The sequence below is a fragment of the Gopherus flavomarginatus genome, chromosome 1 (genome assembly GCF_025201925.1).
Source record: "Gopherus flavomarginatus isolate rGopFla2 chromosome 1, rGopFla2.mat.asm, whole genome shotgun sequence".
In the NCBI taxonomy this organism is placed as follows: domain Eukaryota; kingdom Metazoa; phylum Chordata; order Testudines; family Testudinidae; genus Gopherus; species Gopherus flavomarginatus.
The window spans coordinates 334056349-334076771 of record NC_066617.1 but is presented as its reverse complement, the minus strand read 5'-3'; the positions used below and the strand labels follow the sequence as shown (position 1 = coordinate 334076771).

The 20423-nt window shown below is 42.2% G+C and overlaps 1 protein-coding gene across 3 annotated transcripts in view; it reads right to left on the bottom strand.

The window, feature by feature from the left end:
* Positions 1-1193: 1193 nt before the first annotated feature.
* ARHGAP20 (Rho GTPase activating protein 20) overlaps positions 1194-20423 on the bottom strand; it is a 103834-nt gene continuing 84604 nt past the window's right edge. For all 3 annotated transcript variants that reach the window (XM_050927748.1, XM_050927764.1, XM_050927757.1), the window contains 6 exons: positions 13145-13323; positions 10831-10992; positions 7673-7782; positions 6466-6655; positions 4408-4522; positions 1194-3767 (listed from right to left, as the gene is read on the bottom strand). In XM_050927748.1, coding sequence (XP_050783705.1) covers positions 2017-3767; positions 4408-4522; positions 6466-6655; positions 7673-7782; positions 10831-10992; positions 13145-13323 — 2507 coding nt within the window. In that variant the 3' untranslated portion in view covers positions 1194-2016. The remainder of the gene's footprint in view (positions 3768-4407; positions 4523-6465; positions 6656-7672; positions 7783-10830; positions 10993-13144; positions 13324-20423) is intronic.

Below are 20423 nucleotides of genomic sequence, written 5' to 3'. Positions count from 1 at the left end.
TGAGAGAGAACAGTTGGTGTTTATAAGCCTGATCCCACAAACAGTTTTACTTGCCTGAAGTCCTGGTGCCTTCAGTGGATCTCTGTAGATGTAGCAACAATCGTGGGTATAAACTATTCGCAAGTCCAGGTCCCAAAACGGTAAGCCTTGGAATGGATATTTTCAATACAAGAGACATTCATAAACATATTTAGTCATTCCACTTGACAGATATGCAGACAGATTGCTTGTTCTGCCTGGTGAAGTGGTGCAGTGCTTCTATAGACTGCTCTTTGCAGCTGCTTGTGGCATTAGACAGCGGGTAACATTTTCAAAAACACCTCAGAGTCTTAGGTGCCTAAGTCCCATTGGTGCTTTTGGAATCTTGCCCCAGTGTGACTGAATACAACACAGTGTTAAAATTATTATACTGATCAATACTATTTGAAGTGGGTGAAAGCCATTTTTAAAAAGGGAATGTTACTAACTGAATCAATACCATTCCAGAAGCACTGGCCTTCCTTCTAGCCTTCTGTAAAACTTTGCCAATATTCATATAGGATCCATTACCCAGCCAAACGTCTATTAGCTGAAATATCCTGGGACCAACATGGTTACAACACTACAAACATTATCTGAAAAGGCCCTTTTGCTTCTCCCTATCCTTGACTCTTCATCTCATTTTAGAGCTCAGCTGAAAACACCTGATTCTCCCTTGAATATGCCTCTTAGGGAATAGCAGAAGGGGAAGAGGAATTATTCTTTAACTATATTATCAGTATGTTGAGATCTGCAAGTTTGAGATACACTTTATATGCATGGTGCTGTACAGAAAGTAAAGCCTAAATCCTGCAATCCTTTCCCATGCAAAATTCCCATTGATATCACTAGGCAAGAAAGAACCCATAGAACTGACCTCCGACATTCTATTGAATTGTATTCCCATTGCAGTTTGTTCTCTTTGCCAAAACTGAAATATACCATCTCTTTCTAGTAAACAAAACAAAAGCATTTACTATAGAAACAAATGTCAAAACCTAGAGAGAAAAAAAAAAAAAGGGGGAAACAAAGTAGGTTTCTAAGAAGCATCATTAACATCACAATCCACTGGTAAATAGATGTGACTTTAAAGCCAGAGAACTGAAGGGTTCTTTGGAAAATTGTTTTGGTTGACTTTATGACAGAATGGATTTTATTTAATGTACAGCATTGAATGCATACACCAATACCAGTGCCATAACAACAAAAACAGAATTTGTAAAGTTAGCAGCAGTTCTGCAAGTACAAAAATACACATTTATTTCAGACCATATATAATAGCAAAATTTATCAAGATATATTATACAAACTCAAAGCATTTTAGATAATGCATCACTTTAAATATATTATAAGATGATTTAGATAGCACATAATAAAATTACATGTGTTCTGCTTGCAATAATACATGCCATTTTACAGCTATATTAATAAACTATTCACAACGTAAACATAAAAACACCCAATGGAGTACAATAAACGAAACACACAGAGTTGGGAGTTGTTAGTTACAAGCTTCTACATTTAATGTCACTTCTTTTGCTGCAAGACGGAGAGGACTGGAACTACTGAACAGTTACCTTGTTAACATACAAAGCATGATACTTCTTCCTTGAGGGCAATGAAAGTTATAACCGTCATAGTTTCAAAACAGTAGTAGAATACCACAGTTATGGAATCTATGCTGACCATGGATACTGCATCAAAACCACAAAGGACACGGACTTACACCTACAAAGCTTAACAAGAGTGGTCAAGAGGAGGACTCTGTGTCAAACACACTACTGCACTCGCTGGTGTCTTGGATCTGAGTGCTTCTCTTAATTCCTAGAATCTGGGAAGGTCCCAGGAAAGGTAGTTAATCACAATATCAGTATGCGGGGAAGTTACTTTGATAATTCCCATAATGACAGGATGAGTTCTGTAGCCCCGACATGAAAGTTCATCTCTTGGGATATTAAACCCTAAGCAGATCCGACATTAGTCTCAAAGGTGGTGATTTTAAACATAAGACTCCTCGGCAAAAAACCTTTGGTCAAGCTCTTCAAACTTGGAATCACTGCAATGCGTGTTTGGCCATTCCTTTGTATTTTGGACCAAGGCCTTGGTCCCTTCCTCTGATTTCTGAAGACATTTATTAACAACAGGTTTAAACAAACAGTCATCAACTGCCTTTGTGGTTTTTGGAGACCGAGAGAAGCCCCTTTTGGACTCATCATCAATATTTTTTGATTCAGTGCTTGGCAAAGATTTGTTGTTCTTGGAGTTTGTCACTTGCTGACCTCCTAAATCTGTGGAAATCACAGTCTTACTTAAGCTGTCCTTGACGAAAAGTTCATGTCCAGCATTGACAACATCCTCTGGCTCACGGGCATGTTCAGCCCTTGGATTTGTGCACTGAGTGAAAGTGTTGGACAGCTGTCTTTTATGTGACTGAACAAACAGAGAGTTTGCTGCCTCCTCCTCTTCCTCCTCCTTGCTTTGCTCAGCCAACAGCCCCAAAGCCTTTAATCTCTTGTCTTTGGCTTCCGCTGCACAAAGTGGAGAGCTGCATAGCTGCCCACTCCCCTTGGAGGAAGAAAAGTTGCCCTCCTGCACTGTTTCTGCAGCATTAATTTCTCCTGTTGACATAAGTGTTTTTAAAACTTGCCGTTCTTGACATAAGTTATCTTCTGACGCATCTGAAGAATCGGTTTGTGGTTCTAAAGTTATTTTAACAACACTCCTCTTTTTCTCCTCTTGCTTGGATACTCTTCCCTTTTTTCGGAGAGTCCAATTTTTCATTGTGGAGGCTCCGTTCTTTAGCCATGTGCTGGGATGAAGAGTTACAGGGCTTTTTTGACTCTCTTTTCTAACACAAATGGAGCTGCTGCTGATGGCTTGGCTAGGAAAAGAACTGAGGCCAGCACCCAGGTGTACTCCAGAGAAAGGGTTAAATTCAGGAGAAAGCTCTCCATGTTTCTTCTGAGGCTGAAAAGCACAATCCAAAGGAGAGGAGGTCTCAGTTGGAGTAAATACTGAATAGTCTGAAAACTGAGAGAAAGCACTGTCCAAGGAACTCATTGAGGACCCAGATGGGGACGTTCCGGGAGAAGATAAACTAGAACAGCTAGTTCTTGAGCAAATATTTAATCTCAGCAGGGGTGGGGGCAGGAGGCAATTGGACAAGTCTTTCTTTTCACCATTTTGGCCCACGGTGCCACTCTGACCAACATCAATCCCCATAACCAAATTCTGATTAATAAGCTTTTGCCCTTCCACCTGTAATGAACGAAGCTGCTTGAGCCAGTCTTCATCTACGTGCGACAGCACTGCATCACAGCTGGCTTTACGTACTGCGTTCTCATGAACCTCACTGACGTGGCTGAACTTAGAGGCAAGAAGGCCAATCGTGGGCTCTGAGCAGCGTCTCTGTCTTCTTAAGCTTTTGAGAGCATCCGGGACCATTACTGATGAGCAACCAGAGGTACTGGAGCGAAGAGACTCATTCTCAGAGTGATCCCGTAATGCAGATTCATGGTGTGATCCAGTAGAAATTCGCACTGGTTTTGATTTGGGTGGCAGCTGAATTGTAATTTCTTCCACCTCAGGCTGGTCCAAGTCACAATCACTCAGAGTCAAAACTGAGTCCCGGCTCCTGTTATCCTGACCTCGTTTTTTGATCAAGTCACTAAATGAAGAGTCAACGTCATCATTGAGCTCATTTTCCAAACTGTCATAGGAAGAATCATTCAGATGAAAGGAGGAGAGATCTGCAAGAGGATGAAAGCAGCATTAGCATGTCCATGCTCAAACGACTCTGACGACATAGTTACATTTTGTTTCAAAAGTATTCTTTCCCTTCGGTAACTGTTTGTCCTTGGAAAGTCCCTAAACTGGACACGTGGCCAAATCGGAAAAGTTTAGAATTCTTCCAAAATGATCATTGTAAGATGGAATAGAAATTCATTTTATTAGGTCCCCAATGCAGCATAGGGACTTATAGCCAATATATGATGAGAGGTTCTAGTTTCAGTTACCGCATAGCAAGTAGACTCAAGACAATGGATTTAAAGTGGTGTAACTGAGGGAGAATTTAGTCACATTACACTAGAGAGAATACATGAGAAGTTTGGGACAACCATATTACTCATGAGTGACAAAGTGCATTATATAGATCATGCCAAATGGAGTGAAAAGAGTGACTGAATTAGTTATGTATTTTTTTTTATCATGCACCTTATACTATCACCATCACTGACAAAGGGAGAGTGCACTTTTGTGTACGCATTTGTGTACACTGAGTAATATTTTGGATGGACAGATTATATGAGTGGAAAATAATAGCCTTCCTAAGAATGTACTGAATCTTCTGACTGGCTGGGTTAAGCTAGTATTAATGAAACATGTTACCTGAACCATCCTCTCTGTTGTCACATCGTATCAGTATGTCCCCAAAGAGGGTGGAAATTTCCTCTCCAAAAATCCTGCAGCAATTTTCAATTAGAAACTGTACCAGAATAGAAACCTGCAACAAATCAGTGGCAATGAGATCTCTATACAGATCTTGAACTACTGAGTTGAGAGGAGTATAGATTGGTAACAAAACCCAACCAAACCTATGTGCTTTTCCTTTGAATGAAAAGGTTGCTCCCAAATATCATGTTACAGGCTCTCTGCTGATGCTGTACATTGTGCTCCAGCCTTGGATTTACCCAGCATGTGCTAAATTTTGCAGGTAATGATTTGTTCTAAAGCAGGTCTAGATGGGTGGCTCCTCTGGACATGTTTCAGAGATTCTAAGGCCAGAGGGACCACTGCGATCATCTAGTCTGACCTCCTGTATAACACAGGACTTCCCCCAAATACTCCCTGTCTGAGCTAAAGCACACCTCTTAGAAAAACATCCAATCGGGATGTGAAAAGTACCAGTGATGTAGAATCCACCAGCCCTTGGTAAGTTGTTCCAATGGCTGATTACCCTCCCTGTTAAAAACATCCACCTTATTTCCAGTCTGAATTTGTCTCGCTTCAACTTCCAGCCGTTGGTCTCAACACAACTGTTAGGAGATTGAGAAAGGAACAGCCAAATCTATAAGAGGTCATTCTGGACTCCCTGGAACATGTGAATGGCCCCATGTAGGTACCTCTCATTATGAATCCAATCCTTGCTCTCCCTGTGCTCATATTAATGCCAAGAGTAATAAATGGCTCTGCACTATAAGAGATGAGCACTCTAGCACCCCCGGCCTCAGTGTTTTCCCCTCTCACCACCATTGTAGCCTCCCTCACCATAGGTCCTGCTCTCTCTGTGCACAGACTGAGCCTCTGCTAACTCTAGTCCCCTTCACTAAGCACTAAATCACTTCCCACACCATCCCTGCAGGCCTCATGTTCCCTGTCTACCTCCTCTCACCCGCTGGCTCTGGCATGCAGTCATTTCCGCACCAGTTCTTCCCATCCATAGCACAGCCTTCCAAGGACAGCAGCTTCTCCCAGGCTGGAGAACAGACCAGAGGAAGGGTAGGAAACTGGCAGGTAGTAGGCGATCACATTGGGAGGACAGGGTATATGTGGAGGGGAATGGGATGGCACTTGCTCCATCCACGCATCCTGACCTGCCCTCACCTCCCAGTAGCCAGGAACTCTCCTGCCTTTATGGCACAGTGACCCCTAGCAGATCACCACACCCCAGCCCTACAAAAACAGCCAGTCCCCCGGAAACACACATTTCAAGAACTAGGTTAGTTCCCTACGGATAAACAGGCTTCCAGCAGATGAAATTTCTTTTACCTTTAGGCAACTGCCTCCAATTTTGCCATTACAGGGCCTCTGCATCTATACCCTTCTTCCCCCACAGCTGGAAATGAACCTACAATGGATGGATTTTCAAACGAGTATTTACAAGTTTCTGCTTTTGCATCCCTCTCATTAGGCTCATCTGTATTGTTGCCTTTATGAACAGCTTCCAAATGGTGCCAGATCCCACCCTCTTCAGCAGCGCCATCTTGCAAAGGAGGTAATTGGATAGATTGATTGTGCTTGGATCCCACTCGGCTCCTTCCCAACTGCCATTTACAATCTTCTCCTTGGGGATAATGTTCCCCGAGGCCCTAAGCCGACTCCTTCCTGTGCATCTTTTCCACCCCGACTGCCTTACAGGTTTATTTGGTCCTGCTTCAGTACAGGGGGCTGGACTGAGGTCCCTTTTCACCCTACATTCCTCCAATTATACAGAGAAAACTGTTCTAAGACCAGCTTAAACAAACAGCACCTCTAGGAGGAAGCGATTGTTACAAATGCACTGGATATTTCTGATCTCACTCCCTCTGTTTCAGGGGCAGAGTGGGGATGAATTATTTAATGTTTGCAGAGGGCTTTGAAGAGGAGAAGCACTGATCTGTGTAGGTGCTAATTATCATCACCTTGCTGAACATAGAGATTCCTTAGCAAAACTGAGGTTTCACTCACCTTTTTGGTGAATTTGCTTTCTGTTTCAGGGCTAGAGGGAGCAGGAGGCCACAGCATGCTGGGTGCGATGCACACAGCTAGATTAAATGCAGTCATCTGGTTATCTTCAGATTGCTTTTCTATACTGTGCAATACTCCAAAGAGGTAACGTAAAAGAACCACATTGGCTCTGGGGAGTTGCTCTATTAGCCTGAAAGAAAAAAACCCATAAAAAGCAATTGAAGAAAGTACTTCCTCCTACACTCACTAGAGCTAGAATCTGATGCAACTACAGAAATCGGAGGGAGGCAATGTGGATTAGTGGTTAAAGCAGGAAATAGTTACTATTTCAATAGCTTCTAAGAAAAGACCCAGCAAGTACTCTCATTACTAAAACTTCATTGCGTTCCTCTAATATGGTGCAATTCAGAACAATTGCTGATATATTGTGAATTAGTCTAAGAAATAATTAACACTGCACTGTCACATAAACGCACATGTACAATTTGTGAACTTTATTTGTTCTTTTGTTTAATTAGTTGTCAACTCACTGGTTCAACTCAGTTGCAAAATTCAGTCATTTGCTCTGGATACCCGTTGTTAACGTAAATTGGCAGGGCTCCATCTAATAGGTCGCCCAGTTCACCCTCCCGCCTGCATGGACAAGTGCTTTGCCCAATCTAATTTTAATATCCTCAGCAACAGAGCTTCCACCATTGCCAGACTCCAATATTTCACTATGACACAACCCCAGCTTCACAACAGTCACTGAAGTTTGAAACAAATACAAATAAAATAAAGAAGAGTGGAACTGAATAGTTGCTGAGCCCCTTTTGCCAAAGCTCCTGCACTACCCAAAACAAATTCAATCTATTTCAGTAGCAGGCAGAAGTCCTGGTCTTTGGGATCATATTTATAAACACTCTCCCGTGGTTGTGGTGAAAGGAAATGACTGAAATCTGCTTACTGGCATGCACTCCCACAGCAGGCACATAGGTACCAAGGACATGATTTAGGAAAGCACTCTATACAGGAAAGCTCTTCAGCACGTGTTTAACTTGTAGCATGTACTTAAGCCCTTTTTATGTCAATGGGACTTGAGCACATGCCTGTGTGCTTTCCTGAACTGGAGGCAACTTAAGCACGTATTTAAATGCTTTTCTTAACTGGGGCTTGTCAAAAGTCTAATGTGCAGGATTCCACTTTTTTGCAATATAAATAACTCTACCTTTGGATGTCTTTTATCTTCTCTTCATGGTTCCCTCGATCCATCACAGAGACCCACTTATCACAGAGCTGGGATGAAAAAATGCTGCCTGGGATGTTCCGAAGAAAATCCTTATTCCAAGAGAGGAATAATAAAAACCATGTGAGCTAGCAGTGTGGGGGAAGAAAAAAGATAAGCTACACAGATCTGAGAGAATGTATTGGTGGGACAGCACTGGCTGGTGTGCATTTTATTCCAGGGAGCCGCTGAGGCAAGCAGTAAAGCTCTTAAAATTAAGATAAAAGTTGCATTTGTTTAGGAATAATATTTTCATACCCTCTCCTGAACCTTTTCTGTCAAACGGGATGCATTTCTGATGCTTTATCTGTTTTCACTGCACCAGCGAATTAGCTCAAGGGCCAGTTATTTGGATACCGTGAGACGCCTGCAGTTTACTAATCATCTGATTATCTTCAATCCCCATTTATCCCAGCAAAATTTTTACAGTGCTTGTCACGGGTCTGGCACACCCTTGCTGCACTCCAAGAATGAGGAGAAGACTACAAATGCACAGCTACTTTCCTACACATGTCACAGAAAGACCTGGTCTATGCGTATAAGATTTAATGGTAAAACGATGCTGGTTGGACGGTGGTAATTTTTAACCATATAGTTATACCGATAAAAGTCCTAGTGTGGCCGTAGTTATACCAGAATAAAGGCAACTTATACTGGTACAGTTATTCTCCTTCCTGTATGGGAGTAGCTACACTTGTATAAAGCACCTTTATACTGATATAACTGCAGCGCCACCTTAACTGTACCAGTATAGCTAAAGCAGTACAAATTTCTAGTGTAGACAAGCAATACATTTTACAGTAATTTTTCTATAGGGCCTGATCCTGAGCCATTGAAATCACTGGTAAAAATTCCACTGGGTTCAGTGGTGCCAAATTAGGCCCATATTATCATGTGTTTATGTACTAATTATTCTGTGTTCAGTTTGTGACTGTCACAGGACTGTCAAAGAACAGATTGATTCTGATGATAAAAATTAAAGAAAGTTAGTTCTGCCTGCCCATTCTCTTCAGAATAAGGCTTGTACTTCCCTGAATTACAGACAGAGCTCAATTCTGGTCTCCAGTGTTCCTATCAATAATGAACCAGAGTAGCTGCATATTACATGGCTCCCTCATTCAAGCGGCAGGAAATATTCTTCACTGAGGCTTGATTCACACCTTGGGGAAACTCTTAGATACAAGGTCTGAGATGGGCACTTCCAAAGAACATTAAAGCAAAGTCAATCAAGGGAGAAGTCCCTCCCCCGAGTATGGTACATGAATTCAGTTCTCTGTCAAGTTTTCAAGTGGCAGGAAAATTTGCTCTCCTACCAGCTTAACTGTACAATTAGCACTTACTCAGCAGATCCCACCGACTTTGCTAGCCTTAAATGGGGTCATGCTATACCACACATGAACTTTTGAACCATGTCTATGATGCATAATACACAAACAGGCTTTTCTTTGACATCAGACATGTACGCCCCCTTTCCCCATCTATTTTTGGGACGACTGCAATGAAAATTATGATTTCCACCTAAAGTTTGTGGTGATAAACAGGGTCCTGATCCATCAAAGCACTTCAGCAGTTGCTTAACTTGAGGCACGGGAATAGTCCCACTGGAGTCAATAGGATAACTCTCATGCTTAAAGTCAAGTGCATGTTGAAATGCTTTGTTGGGTGAGGGCCCCGCTGCTCAGCACTTTGCAAGATTGAGCACTAGATGTGCAAAATATTTGCAATGAAATGGAAACAAGTACTACAGTGCTTTCCCCAGCACTTTTTGCTACAAACAAAATAAGTGGGCTCATTTCACCCCCCAAAACTTTGCCCTGTTTCATACGTTTGTTTTAAACCTTAAACAGGCCACTTTTTCCCAAACAAAACAAACTCTATTGCGATGTGAAAAATGGACACAGTGAAAAATGGACACAGTGAGGTGAAGCCAGGGCAGAGGATCTGCACCATTTCGGCACTATTTTGATGATTTAAGTGGTGTTCCCTGTGCAAAGGTGCAAGCATGAGTCAAATTCATTCAATGGCTTTGATACTGAGAATACAAATTTCACACGTTCTGGCTGAAGACAAAAACTCGTGTCAAATTGTGCAGAAAAAGAAAATCTGGAGAGCGTCAATCAATTTGCAAGGGTGAAACCAAAACACTTTTGTGCAAAAGTTTGGGGAACATATTTCACCATCTTTACAAGCACAGATATTATTCCACATTCAGGTCTTATTTTCTTCTCTTTGTACACTCTAAAACCAGTAGATATGGTTTCTCACAACCACCATTTGATTTCTTTAAAAGAAGCAGGTGTGCTTTTCCTTATGTCTACATGTTATCCAGAGAGCGTCTCTCTTTCCCAGTGAACATTAACAGCAGCAGCACAGCACAAGGAAGAATCTGATTCCATGCAAACCCCAAGGCAGGGATCTAACTTCATTCCTTGAATTGTTCAAGATCTCTTGAGCTAAGGGAGAATTTCCGATTTACTGTCAGTAGTTAACTGCAGCACATTTTAAGACCTCCAACCACTAGAGGGCAGACCATTGCAACATAATGACAGGCAACAACTCATAGGCATCAGGAATGGCAGCAAGAGGAATAGCATTCTCTGTTAAAAAAATCCTACTAGAGACACTACTTGAACATATATCAATGGAGATTACAAGGACCCATTGTACGTAACCATGTGAAGGGTAATAAAACAACAAGGCAAATATGCCAGTCCATATTTGAGATTTATATAGAAATACACATCAGACAAAACTCTCCCAAATAGGCTGGTTATGAATTCTGGATGTTCTTTGCATGAAACAATACTGTTATTAACATACTAATCCTTATGCAAAGATAATCCACAGAGAAATAAACCTGAATATTTTGGGAAACACAAGAGTCTTGTCGTTTATAGCATCTTTACAGAATAAGGGCCCAAGCCTGCAAAGAACTCCCACAGACATAAAGGAGAGCTAGAGGACTTGGAGGATCAGGTTCTAAATGAGATCGGAGGCAAGTTTTTAAAAAATAATAAACTCCTATTGCAGAAAACAAATTGACTCATTGTCATATCCCTCCTCCCACCCCCCGCCCTCAAGGAGTAAAGCTTTTTGCATACCTTAAACACTGAGGCGGTCACAAATATGGATTCACAAGCTAGGTGCACTTCAGCTCCCAAATTCAGTTTCTCCTTGAGCTCTCGGCAGGATTTCGCATTCGCTGAGCGTCTGAAAATACCCCTGGTAAAAGGCCCCTCTTTGTAAAGGAAGGAAAGCATGTCCTGTGAAAAATTAAAAAGCCAAATAGCCTTCCTTACATACAGCTTCTTTATCTGTTAACTATTAAGATGTGGTTTTATCCTTTTTCTACATGTGCAAACATCCCACAAAGATTCACAAGTCAAAAACACATCAGGGTATCTCTCTATTCCATGGGCTTTGCCACCCAACCTTCATTAAAGCTATGGTCTGCGGCACTGAGTTGAGAAAACATTTCTCCAAACAAGCTGTGCGAATATCCTCACCCTATATAATGATATTACTCAACACTGATCTAGCACATTACCTCTTCAAAGCACTGTGTAAATGTTAGCCAGTTTATACTGCTGTACAGGAAGAGAGCAACAGTCCATCTAATATAGTATCCTGTCTGACAGTGGCTACAGCCAGACGCTTCTCAGGGAGGTGTCAAACCTCCATTCACCTGTTTGTTCAGCATTGCTGCAAACTATGTGCTAAGGTTTCTGGCCCAGCTGATGATCAATCTGTAGCCTGAACAGCCTAACAAAATTTTATCATAGCTAGTAAGTACTTCTCATTTCATATTAATCCCCACTTCTAAATCCTAATTAAGAGTCAGCCCTTACTGTGCCAGATAAATATGTTATTCCATGGAGTGTTTCATTTAGGAATTCTTTAAAATAGTGATATATCACACACACACACACACACACACACACACACACAGTTTGTCTGAAGACCAAAGTATTTAAAACAAGGAAAATAAGCCGGTCACAAAGCAATCGAATACAGTTTGTTTTAAGGAAGGATCTCTGAGCTGCAGGCAGGGAAATGGTGGCTGGTGAAGTATGTATTATCATTAAATTAAGTTATTAGAACTGTAATGGCTGAGAAGTAGCTTTTGGCTAATTTTGCAGTCTGGGCTGCTGGGTAGGTCTTCCTGAAGCGCAGCAATGCAAATATGCCAAATGGAAACTATTTTTAAAGTCTACATTCCTCCTCTTTCAGAAGTTGGGAGCCAACTGTCCATCTACGTGCAAATACCTTTACAGGGGCACCATTCACACCAGCAGTACTCAGAGCAGTATTTCGCCTTTCTTTGCAAAGACTGGGAGCTCATTTGTTAAAAATGAGCTAAATCCTGCAATGCAAGATCTCGACTTGAGAACAAAGGTTTGGCCAACAAACAAAACTGGTCAATGTTTTAGGGTGATGAGTTAATGGTTTGACCCGCTTTTTATAAGATAAAAACTAAAACAACCCTTTCAAATTAGAATGCAGGTTATAATGCTTTAAAGCAGACACTTGTAACCTGTATGGGGCTTTAACGCCCTCAGCTTTGCCTTCTCCATGTAGCATCCCAGATGCCGTGTTTCCTTCTCCAAGGAAACCGCATGAATTTTATGAAAAACACTTTTTGGGACTTAAACAACTTAAGTTTTTCAGACTCAAACTACTAATTGTACCAAGTGGTGTCCGTGCACCCAGTAACTTTACTTTTCCCAAACAAAAGTTCCCAAAGGATTCAAGTTTGAGAGAGATTCTCAGAACACATCAGTGGCTGCATTGGGCTTGAAGGACCTAATAGTTCTAGAATAGATTCATAAGGTAAACTAGAGCTCATATCTGGAGGTTAAATTGGATACCCTAAAATCATCAACATTCATAAAGACTGCAGCTAGAAAACAAAAAATGCTCTGGAATGTCCTGAAGAGTCCTGGTAAGAACATCCCTGAGTGATGTGGGGAGAACATACCAAGGGCAAGCATAAGAGTCAGATCCTCCGCTAGTGTAAATTGATGTAGCTCCATTGACTTCACAGCATCTCCCCCAATTTACACCAGCTGAAGATCCGGCCCTTAGACTTAGGTGCCTGATTTCACAACACTTCTGTTGAGTAGTACGTACTGCTATTGAGGAGTAGGGACTACTTGCATTAGAGACAGTTACAGAATCAGGCCCAGGCAGGAAAGATAGATTAGTTTTAAAAAACCTTCAGCTTGATTACATACAATTTGAGACTGATTTGTACTTACCAGGTCTGACCACATTTTACAAACATTTGCTGCAATTTGTGTTGACAGCCAAAGTTCTGGCTCAAAACTGGAGAGAACATTTCCTCCTGGTTTCCCTACGGAGGATCATTTCAAAAATCCCAAATATTTAATAGCCAGCCCAGAATCCGTGACTTACCAAGACAGGTTTGGGCAGATTGTCATTCTCACAGATGGCTGGCAGCGACAGACCAAAGAGTTTCCCTGGAACAGGAGATGTTGGAGACAGTGGTATATCATCCAGCTGAGTGCCTGGACCACGCCAAAAGGCCCAGTTTATGATCGATCTTTTCCTTTTAAATGGCTTTTGGCTTAGTTCTGGGGAAAAAGTGAGATGTTTATTAGAAGAAATGTATTTCAGTTCTGTTTCCAATATTACTTTTGTAGTGGTTGCTATGGTTTCAGATGGAAAAGTTTCATGAACACAACTAACAACTGGCTCAGCCTATTCCATTGGTACATGCACACGCGGAGAACATGCCTTATTATCCAAGCATTCAAAAAGGATCACACAGATCTGCACTGCATTGCTAGACTGCGGCCGAACTCTTATCTCTAAATATAGGATTAAGAAAACCAGCCCACTGAGTTTACATGCATCTAGACTGTCGCCACTCACATGCACAAAAACGTCACAGCTTCTTTTAAAAAGAAGAAATTCTTCTCTTGCTGGTTGCTGTACCACGACATTCCAGTTTCCACTGGCAATGGGATGGAGCAGCCTCTGCACAACTAACAACAATGAGTAAGCTGATGGGGGAAGGAGCATTAACAGCCAACAGAAAAACCCAGTTGCCTTTCCAACTCTTTTTCCCCAGAGTGAGCCTATCTGTGTATTTGCTCCAAGCATTTGCCGACTAATGCTCAAGAACCAGTGCCTGCTCTTTAATCAATGTCTTCCAGCTGGCACTTCATCATGATGCCAACACACCAATGGGCTTGGTTATTCTTCATTCTTTTTGATGGTTTTCATGAGGTATGGTAACAGTGAGAGCTCCAAACTGCACTACTGATGGAAGCTCTTCTTTACAGCACAAAGAGAAGGAAACCAAGGCAATCTTAAATAGAAAAGGGATGCCCTCATGTTTATCTATGTCATTCTATATAAATCCTGTCTTAACAGCAAAGGGTATTTTGGAGGGTTGTGTTGGATCTTTAAGGTGGAAACATGAAATATCTATCCACACACACACACACACTTTCCCTTTTCTTTTGTCTCCAAAGTCATCTGATTCAGGTTTACAGGATCCATAAACCTCTATGAACCTTTCCATTCTTTGGTTCTTTCATCCCACGGAACGGTCTACGTTACTAGAATTCAGGTGCGGTACTTCTATAAGCATGGATTTCAGTACAATATAGACTTTTATATTGTGTACTTTATCACACATGCTTTTAGCCTCACTAGTGGCTTCTGTTATACATCATTCCACTGTAGGAGATTCCGTTCCCATTGGGAGTGGGGGAATTCATTTCATTACAATTAGACAGGAAAGTTAGAGTAACTCAAAACTTGAACGTTTTAACATTACAAGCTGATGAAAAATACTTTCCATAAAAAAATAAGGATATAAATTTAAAAAGAACCGAAGCTTCATGACAGATAAGCCTGACAAAGTTTAAGATTGTGCTTTCACATGCCATGCTTTGGAAGAAAGGAACTAACCTCTAATGTCTAAAAACAAAATTTTTGTTATGGTTTGCTAAGGTTTACTACACTGGGAGTTCTGTTCTTACAACAGCAAGTATATACTTATGCTCTGTTCTTGCAATAAATACATTGAGCCCATTGAAAGGAAAAATTAAGGAGAGCTCCTATTTTGGAGAATAAGGAATATTAAAACTTAAGGGAATTTATCTTAAAAATTAGGAGCAATTACTAGCTTCTTGTTATTGCCTTCAATTCCAAGAGGCCAAAGCACTTAAAAAAATTATGGAAACAAAAAAAGGACCATTTAAAGGAAATGCAGCCACCATTTGGGAGAGAAACAGCATCTGTTTCACAGTGCGCTCCAAAATTATCATCATCTAGACCAGGAAGCAGAACGGAGGTAAAACTATAGGGGGAATTTAGGTAAGCAGAGTTATTACCCAATCTGGAATTTAGCCAGGTCACCCCCACACTGGTAAAAAACTTATGAAATTTCAGAAATGTGTCAAAGTAAATGAACAATGTTGCAACTAAGAAAATTTCAGCCTTTCCTTTGTGGTAGCAGAGTGGTTGAGCCAATCTCAATGGAAACTTTTCTTTATCTCCAACTCCGCAAGGCAATAACTCATTGTTCAAACTAAGTGAGAGTCCTAAGCCTGGTGTTATGAGGCCCTAAGCCTGGTGTTATGAGGCTTCTGATGCCAGTATATCCCCCTCAAAAACACATTCTGTAGAGCTACCACCAGAGAACAAAGTCCTGGAGAGACAGTTGTTCCACTTGGCCACTGTCTTGTTAGCATTTAGGAGAAGATTTCTTCCTATTTGAAGAGGACCAATTCAACATTCTTGAAAACACTGGGACAGAAACCAACAAGTAGCCTAAAACAATGAAATACCAGCATAGTGTCAAAAATTGACAATGGTTGAGCAGCAGGAAGAAACATCCTGTGGCCACAAAGAGATTCTAAGGACAGTAAAGCTACTCCAATATTAGTTAATTTACAGCTCAAGGGAAATGGGAGATATCAAGAAGAAGAGCTGGGGGATGGAGAGACATATAAGGTCTTTCTTTGCTTAAACATGTGCTAAGTTAAGATACAGAGAGAAGCTCCGATATGGCTGAGACACAGGCAGCTTATTCATTGCGCAGAAGGCAGTACTTTCATACTTTGGAACACAAACTTTGTACTCCTAGGGTCTCTCTGGGCAGTGGTGCAGTTTGGATATTTTAAGTTCAGGTTCTCAGCCCCTGCCAGCACAGCCACGCACGTACAGTGCAAGAGGTCACACTGCGCGGTCCTCCACTGTTTTGCTCTTTAAAATGGAGTCCTCCATGCAGCCGTATGAGAGGTTACACTATATGTGGAGGATGCCATTTTGGGAACAATTCTGTCCACACAGCAACTTTTTTTCACATTACAATCATTTGTTAACTGTGTTCACATGTCACCACCTACCAGGTTGCCTGTGTGTGCCTGTGCATTATGGGAAAATCCAGGCAATTAATTCATACTGCCACAATAAGGGAGTGTGGCACCAGTATCACATGGCTCAATGCACTCAAATACGTCCTAATGCATAGCGATGGAGGAGGAGGAGGAGGAGGAGCGGCCAACTTGTACAGAATGGTGCTATTAGGGGGTATAACCTATGCCAGTGGTTTTCAAACTGCAGGTCGCGGCCCAGTATCGGGTCATGGAATATAAGGCACTGGGTTGCGGCAGCTCTGGTCAGCACTGCCGACCAGGCCATAAAAAGTCCCGTCTGTGGTGCTGCCCGGCTAAGGCAGGCTAGTCCCTACCTGTTCTGACACCGCAGTGCGCTCTGGAAGCAGCCAGCAGCAGGTCCGGCTCCCAGGTTGGGGGTGGGAGGGGGAAGAGGGCACTGGCCTCCATGCACTGTCCCCACCCTGAACACCGGCTCCACACTCCCATTGGCCAGTTCACGGCCAATGGGAGCTGTGGGGGGGCAGTGCCTGTGGGCAAGAGCTACCCAGAGCTGCTTGCACACCTCTGCCTAGGAGCCAGACCTGCTGCTGGCCGCTTCCAGGGCACAGTGCGGTCTGCAGTACCAGGATAGGCAGGAAGTCTGCCTCTGCACACCTGATGCACCGCTGACTGGAAGCCGCCCGAGGTAAGCCCATGCCCCAACCCCTTGACGCAGCCCTGAGCCCCCTGGAAGCCCTGAACCCTTTATTCCTGGCCCCACCCTGCAGCCCTCACCCCTGCACCCCAACCCTCTGTCCCAGCCCTGACTCCCTCCCACACCCCAACCCCCTGCCCAGCCCTGAGCCCCCCCAAACCCAGAGCCCCCTCCCACACCCTGAACCCCTCATTCCTGGGCCCATGCCACAGCCCTCACTCCTGCATCCCAATCCTTTGCCCCAGCCCTGAGCCCCTCCCACAGCCCAAACTCCTAATCCCCAGCTCCACTGGATCATGGGCACCAACCATTTTCTTGACCTGGGTCGCCAGAAAAAGAAAGTTTAAAAAACCACTAATCTATGCAGTGTGAAAGTATTTCACCTTTGCCAGTGGCCTAGTGTGATACATGATTGAAACACTTATGCCTCTGTGCTTGCTAATTGTATGTTAACCATGTTGTGCATGGACAACCACCATGTTTAGAGCCAACTGTATCCTTAACTGGCTACATTCAGTTGTAAGTTTTAGTGGACGCTGTATAAACTCCGTTTCCAAATTAACTCTTTTATCCTATTTCAGAGAGAAGAGAATAAATTGAGCTTCATCCGACAATACTGAAGTGCAACATTATGAGCCATAAGACCTGTTACCATACATACAAATCTTGCCCTTTGTTGTGAACTCCTCCGATACATAGGCAGAATTGTGCCTGGCGGTTACATAACAATAACAGCCACATAGCCTTTGGCCTGCTGATTTTAAGATCAGCTTGAGATCAGCCACTGGCTTCTGTGCTGCTGTCCTTATCCATTTCCCAAACTAATCTGTGAGTGGGAGCCAAGAAGAGGAAAGGAGAGTGGATCCTGCAGCATACAAGTTATTCAGGTTTGCAAACAGATATAACAATTTAAAATGATGTATTGCTCAATCAGCTGAGGAGGAGAGTGGAAAAATAAATAAATAGCCTCTCTTACTGACACTTTGCACAATGCTTGTGCATCATCCATGGGCTGCCCCAAGCCTCAGATCCAGAGGCAGTCTTGCTTTCTCTCTGGTAGTTTACATAGTGCTATTGATAATGGGTCTGCATCAGAACTTGAGAGAGAGTTGATTTGCATTTCTATTTTCTCTTGCCAGTCAATGTCAGCTGCCAAGTTGGGTCTATAAACCTAATCACACCTGCTTACTAATTGCCTCATTCCTAAAATACACCATGAAGTAATAGATGCTGCATAACATTCGGGGCAAGGGAATTACAAAGGAAATTATTTTACTATCTATAAAACACAATTAAATTTCCTGTGTAACGTATAATACATACACATACCAAACCCCCATATATTTAATTTCTAGATACATTAGAAATGGTGTTCTAGGCATACACTCCGAGCAATGATATCCAGGAAATAAAAATAATTGGTGAGGCAACATGAAAAAGTCCTACATATATATATGATTTTATACTATTATTAATACTACAGTAGCACAAAGGTGACAACTGAGATCAGGGTCCCAGTATGCCAAGTGCAGCAAAAAACATTAAGGGCGTCTCTGCCCCAATGAGTCTACAGTATAAGGCCCCAGCCCTGCAAAATCTTACTCGTGTGCTCAACTGTCTCACTGAGGTCACGGTGCACAAAATTAAGCATGTGTTCAAGAGCATGCAGGGTTGGGCCCAATACAGACAAAGGGTGGAAGAGTATTATCGTCGTTAATGGAAGCAGAGATGTACTTAAGTACATGCCTAACCTCAAGAATGTGAGTAGTCCACTTCTGGGAGCCACTTGGAGGACAACGGGTATTCACTCACGAAAGCTTATGCTCCAATACATCTGTTAGTCTTAAAGGTGCCACAGGACTCTCTGTTGCTTTTTACTTGGAGGACAGTGGATGCCTCACTTTACAGCTTTCCTCCTCACCTCCAAAAATCCACCAGCATCACTTTTTCCCCCCCATCTAATTTTTATCAGATATTATTCTACAGCTCTTTTTTTTCCCCAATTTAATACCATTATGGATGCTGCTCCATCTCCAGACTTTCCACAAAATACTCAAAAGCAGAAGCTATTGGGCAGCCCTCTTGCAGCCAGGATGGCTGACCAGGGAGAGGCTGCCTCTCTGAAGCCAGATGAAAATATGGACTGGCTACCACAAATCTCAAGTGAGCAGATTATCTTGAGAAAAAGATGTGAGGATACAACAGAGATCAAAAATATTACTAGTACGCGCCAAGCTAATTTGCGAGGCTTGGCATCAAGACTAGAGGACACTGAGAACAGAATCTCCTCACAAGAAGACACGGTGAGTAGTATGAAAATAACTGCAGAGCAACAGGAAAGAACTATTAAAGCACCACAAGAGAAGATTAAGGATCTTGAGGGAAAAATCTGAGACTCGTGGGTCTCCTAGAGGGGCTGGAAAAAGGGAGGCCTGTGGAATTTTTATCCATCATACTGCCAGCACTTTTGTCTCTGTCCCAATCAAATTTAGAAATTGAGAGTGCTCACCGCTATCTTGTGCCAAGCCCCATCCAAATGCAAAGCCCCAGGCCATAATTGTAAGATTTTAAAAATACAGTATTAAGGAACTCATTCTTTAAAAAGTCCATGAACTGAAAGATCTAACAAGGACACAGGCTGATGATTTCCCTGGATTACAGCAAGGACATGCTAGAAAAAAGGGCTAAATTAAATAGATCAAGAGCCCTAGCGAAAGGATTGGGTTTGGACTACTTTGTTTCCTTCCCTGCTACTTTCAACGTTAAAGAGTAAGGTAAGATACTCATGATTTCAGCGCACAGGAAGCACCATCCACCTCGAGATCCTGACTCCAAGCAACTCACTGCACCGGACCTGGGGATCCCTTACACCTATGGTTCAGCAAGGCTCAATAGAGCAGTGTGACGCTATTTTCTACCTGAGGCACTCTCCCTCCTGGTACCTTTTCCAACCCCTTACCTCACCCTCATCCTCCTTTAAAAAAAAAAAAAATCTTCCTGCGTGATTATTTTACTTGGTTTCATCCCCATCTAATTCAGAGATACAGGGTGTATAGTAAATCTGGAAATATTCAATCCATTTGCCCTAAAGATACACTTATAAAAGATACCAGATCTAAACGACAGAATCAAGATTTTAGTTTAATGATGAATCTTTTTAATTCTCCATCATGAATAAACCTGATCTCCTAAAATCCTATCCAAGAACAATTATTATTGCTGGTTATGATTCACCAAATTACTGATACTGCGAGTATGAGACGGTCAGTTGTCTTTTCCAATAATATTAGTTCAGGTGGTTTATTTTAGTTTTTATTTTCATTAAATGAGTTGAAATAAATGTTAAGCTGATTTACATTGCTGATGCAGTTATTGGGCAATGGAGTTCACACAATACTCAAGTGCGGACAAAACTGTAGGGGGTAAAGTTTAGGTAGAACTGTTCTGCCAATGAACACTTACTTGCAAATGATCCTGTTACATTAGAATAAGGTTAAACTATCTGTATACCTTTCTTATGTATCTCCTATAGACTTGTTCCTTAGACACTAGCCTTCTTCCCCTTTTGTTGTTGTGAACAGTGCAGAAACCATTCCCTTCCTTGATGAGACTATTTCTTCTTTAT